Raw genomic sequence first — 3,805 nt, 5'->3', positions numbered from 1 at the left:
AGTGGATCCCAACCATTAGCCAGAGAGTGATACATTCCGAGCCACCAGAATTACAATGAGAAGGTAAGCAACACTGAAGTGGACAAACCTTCTCCCCAACCTGGAAAAGTATGAAAGGCAACATCCCAAACTCGGAATGATGGGATCCTATATGCCATACTCAACCTGAGGAAACAGAAGTCATCTGGTCTAGAATTATGAACACACATCTTCACTACCCAACCAAGTGGGTAAGGTAAATTCCACTTGTCTCTGGAATTATAAGAATTTAGGAAGTTTTAGGGATTACACAAAGGAAATTTGAGATTTTTGAGATGACAAAAAGTATTTTTAATTTCAACATGAAAATTATTTTTACACACGGACTATTCCAAACAAATACTCAATATATTCATGGACAAAACTTATTAAAAATACTTCACTATGAAATATGAATTTTTACATGTGAAAGACTTGTAATATTAACTGAAAGACTGCCAAATTTCGTGAAGATATACCCAATATATATATAGAGAGAGTTATAAGTATTAAATTTATATCAACTTTACACAAGTACAAAAGGTCATGTGACTCGGTCAATTGCCCAACCCGTGTTGGGAGAGTTAAAGTAGAATTCAGGTGTGGCATTCTACCGAATGACGAGATGGTGCCAATAGTAACCAGTCATCCATTGAAGGAGGTGACAAGAAAAAAACTCGTATGATTCAGTAGAACACACATGGTGCTAATGACAGTCCACAGGGCAGAGCCCTGAACTGCAGCACCTGACCCTTGTGCATAAAATGCAGATAGTGGCAGGATGGCACCATTATGTAACTGTATAGATAGGAGTCGGCGACACTGAACTTGGACATCGACAATCCTACAAAAAAATGTCAATGCAGAGTAAGGAATGACTCGCTTGTGAACCTTGGAAGATCTAGGAATCTAGGATCGCATTTGGCAGCATTCTGACAGAGCGGAGAAACCCATGAATATGGACAATCTATTCTGGGTTCCAAAGGACCAAGGGGTTGATGTCGGAACTCTTGAATACGGGCGGAACTATGACCCCCTGTAAGAGTCGAGGCAAGTAGAGACACCAACAACTACAGGGGTGAATGTAGAAGCTGACAATCGAACCAATGTGCATGCTGACAATCGAACCAATGTGCATGCTAACAATCGTCCCAACTCGTCATCAAATGGACTTGCTGATCCTGAGCCTTCCAACAAAGGTTAGAGGGATAATAAATATCTCAGCACCATATATAGAGTGAGACGAATCCTAGAAAGTTGTGATCTATTCAGGTTGACTATAGACTCCACTCTAGAACCCCAAATTTCCAGGAGCAGATGTATTCCTTGAGAGTCAGAATATGCTTTCATCTGGTGGTGGTAGGCTAAGTCACGTAGTTCCGATAACCATGGCAGACAAGGCATAGCTGTCCCTTCACATAACTGAGCAGTAAACATCCCTGCATGAATCAAAATATCAGTGGATGGATGGAAAACTAAGTATTTGTCCCAGACCTTTCAGTCATCAAAGAAGGTACAGGCTCAAAAGCAAACTGGGGAAAACCCAAGACAACACACACTTGATGGACCAACTGAAGAAAAGAATCCTGAGAAGCCAACAAAATAAAGGAAGGCGCAGGAAAAATGTGAATCTAAATTCTCTTCAAAAAGTCCAGGGTCATCCTCAAATGCAGCCTCAGAGCCCCATGGAGGAACACCACCAAACTAAATATGTCTGCATCTCACTATGAATAAGGTCACTGATAGTCTCAACTGAGAGTGACCACCAGGATCCTCTCCTCCCCTTCACGGGTTGCCACGCACGACAAACACGTGGGTGGATGTTTAGATCCCAGAAGAAGTAACTGAAAATACAGAACCTTCCCTGGGAGGTCCCCTCACCACATACAGGAATCCAAGTTGAGGGGAAGAGAAATAGGAAGCAATTCTTTGTCATACAATTTTGTGAAAATAATGTAAAGAAAGGAAAATAAAGAATAATTCTGCATTTTATAACTTGGCATAAAGAAGTTAAAGTAAGGGAAATATGAAAAAATTAAGTGTTGTACAACTTGATGAAAAGAATATAAACTAAGGCACATAAAAAAAATGTATTTTTGAAACCTAGTGAAAATAAAATAAATATGTTTATGGATATTTATTCAAACTACTCAAGGGCTATTTGTGCTAAACACCTCTAATTTGTACATGATGGACTGAAAGTAAGGCAGCTAATCAACAGCACTCACTGCAAATTATTGGGCTACTCAACTAATTGAACAGCAAGATTTTACCATCACCTTATAATGGCCCAGAGTATGAAGCACGCTTTTTTTATAGCAGGATGCAAAGAATGGATCTGCAGATCCACGAGCTGGCACACTAGCCGAGTTGTGCTCAGCTGAAAAGTAAACAAAAACAACTGCTTTGTGCACACTGGTGAAAGAAGATGAGACATGGGAATATTGGTACTGACATGGTGTCACTGGTTAATTTAAGATGACTCTTCAAACTAAACAACTATCTAATACAAAAATCAGTAAGCAGCATTTTAAGTGACACATGGAATCACATACCTCTTGGAATAATTCATGAATCAAACTTCCTTGTAGCATGGAAAGATTCCCTTTCTCCCAACCACGGAACTTTTCCATCAGAACTGCCTTTCTCATGCAAAAGAGGGATGACACAACAGAAGTACTAGAGACTAAATGATCAGGATTAACCACAAGAAGGCCATATTCATCATTTATAACACAATGTCCATTAACAAATGATGCAATAACATGAACATTGTCACCTTCACTAACCAATGTGTCTGTCCTACGAAAAAAGAAAAAAAATCAATTAACATTTCATTTCCTAATAATTACCAAGATTAATTACAAAAGTTTGACTTTTCTCTGTAAAAAACCCAACTTAAAAGCATAATAAAAACTGTAAATTTCATCTACTCTATTTAATCCAGAAGATTAGAAAAGAAGGGTTTGATTAGATGATTCATCTATAATCCTATAGGAAACAAAAGAATTATTTATGTTGCCAAAATGAGCCATTCAGGGGGATCATTTTGGTTATATAGGGTTTACTATAATAAAATTTAATCTAGGAAAGATTAAAGAGGAACTTGTTACATAAAAAAAACATCTACTGAGGAGAAAACTGTGTGAGGGAATAATGAAGCTTTATCTTCCTTGGATGTGAATGTTTCTGCTAAAAAAAAAAGTAGGGTTATGTGATATACAAAGAAAGAACACTGATACAATATGTACATGCAATTCATTATATAAATTTGTAATACTGAATTCAGATTACATTTAAAGGATTTTTTTTAGAATGTTAATGCTCTAGAGTATGAATTATTTGTAGTTACTTTCTTAATAAATTAATATTAAGTGTAATGAATGAAAAATACCAGAAACATTTTATAATTATGCTTTTATACAACCATTCAAAAAAGAATAAATAAAAAAAGAGGATCAATAATCTACTCACATTTTTAAAACCAAAAACGAATGGCAGAAACAATCAGAAGTTAACATTTTCTAACTTACCAGAAACCTTGCAGGGAACACGTCTTTAAAGAACTGCTGTCGTCTTCGGGATTCAAACGTAGAAGAACCCCCTGATCAGCTGACTTCTGAACACTGGCCACTCTGTATCTGAAATCTTTAGTTAGCAGTTTCTCATCCAACTTTAGATTGCTTTTAACAACAGTCCTAAAACCAAAAAGTTAGGTTAAATATACAAGCATTTCAACATTATATATATATATATATATATATATAAACAAACTAGTGTTCGTGAT

The 3,805-nt window shown here is 36.6% G+C and overlaps 1 protein-coding gene across 5 annotated transcripts in view; it reads right to left on the bottom strand.

Moving 5' to 3' along the window:
* LOC106467583 (DNA replication ATP-dependent helicase/nuclease DNA2-like) overlaps window positions 1–3,805 on the bottom strand; it is a 48,298-nt gene that overhangs the window by 27,024 nt on the left and 17,469 nt on the right. For all 5 annotated transcript variants that reach the window (XM_022395785.1, XM_022395787.1, XM_022395786.1 and 2 more), the window contains 2 exons: window positions 3,552–3,716; window positions 2,574–2,820 (listed from right to left, as the gene is read on the bottom strand). In XM_022395785.1, the coding sequence (XP_022251493.1) occupies window positions 2,574–2,820; window positions 3,552–3,716 (412 nt within the window). The remainder of the gene's footprint in view (window positions 1–2,573; window positions 2,821–3,551; window positions 3,717–3,805) is intronic.

This window comes from Limulus polyphemus, unplaced genomic scaffold (genome assembly GCF_000517525.1).
Source record: "Limulus polyphemus unplaced genomic scaffold, Limulus_polyphemus-2.1.2 Scaffold2670, whole genome shotgun sequence".
Classification (NCBI taxonomy): Eukaryota; Metazoa; Arthropoda; class Merostomata; order Xiphosura; family Limulidae; genus Limulus; species Limulus polyphemus.
The sequence above is the reverse complement of the archived record's forward strand: the minus strand, read 5'-3'. Positions and strand labels throughout refer to the sequence as shown.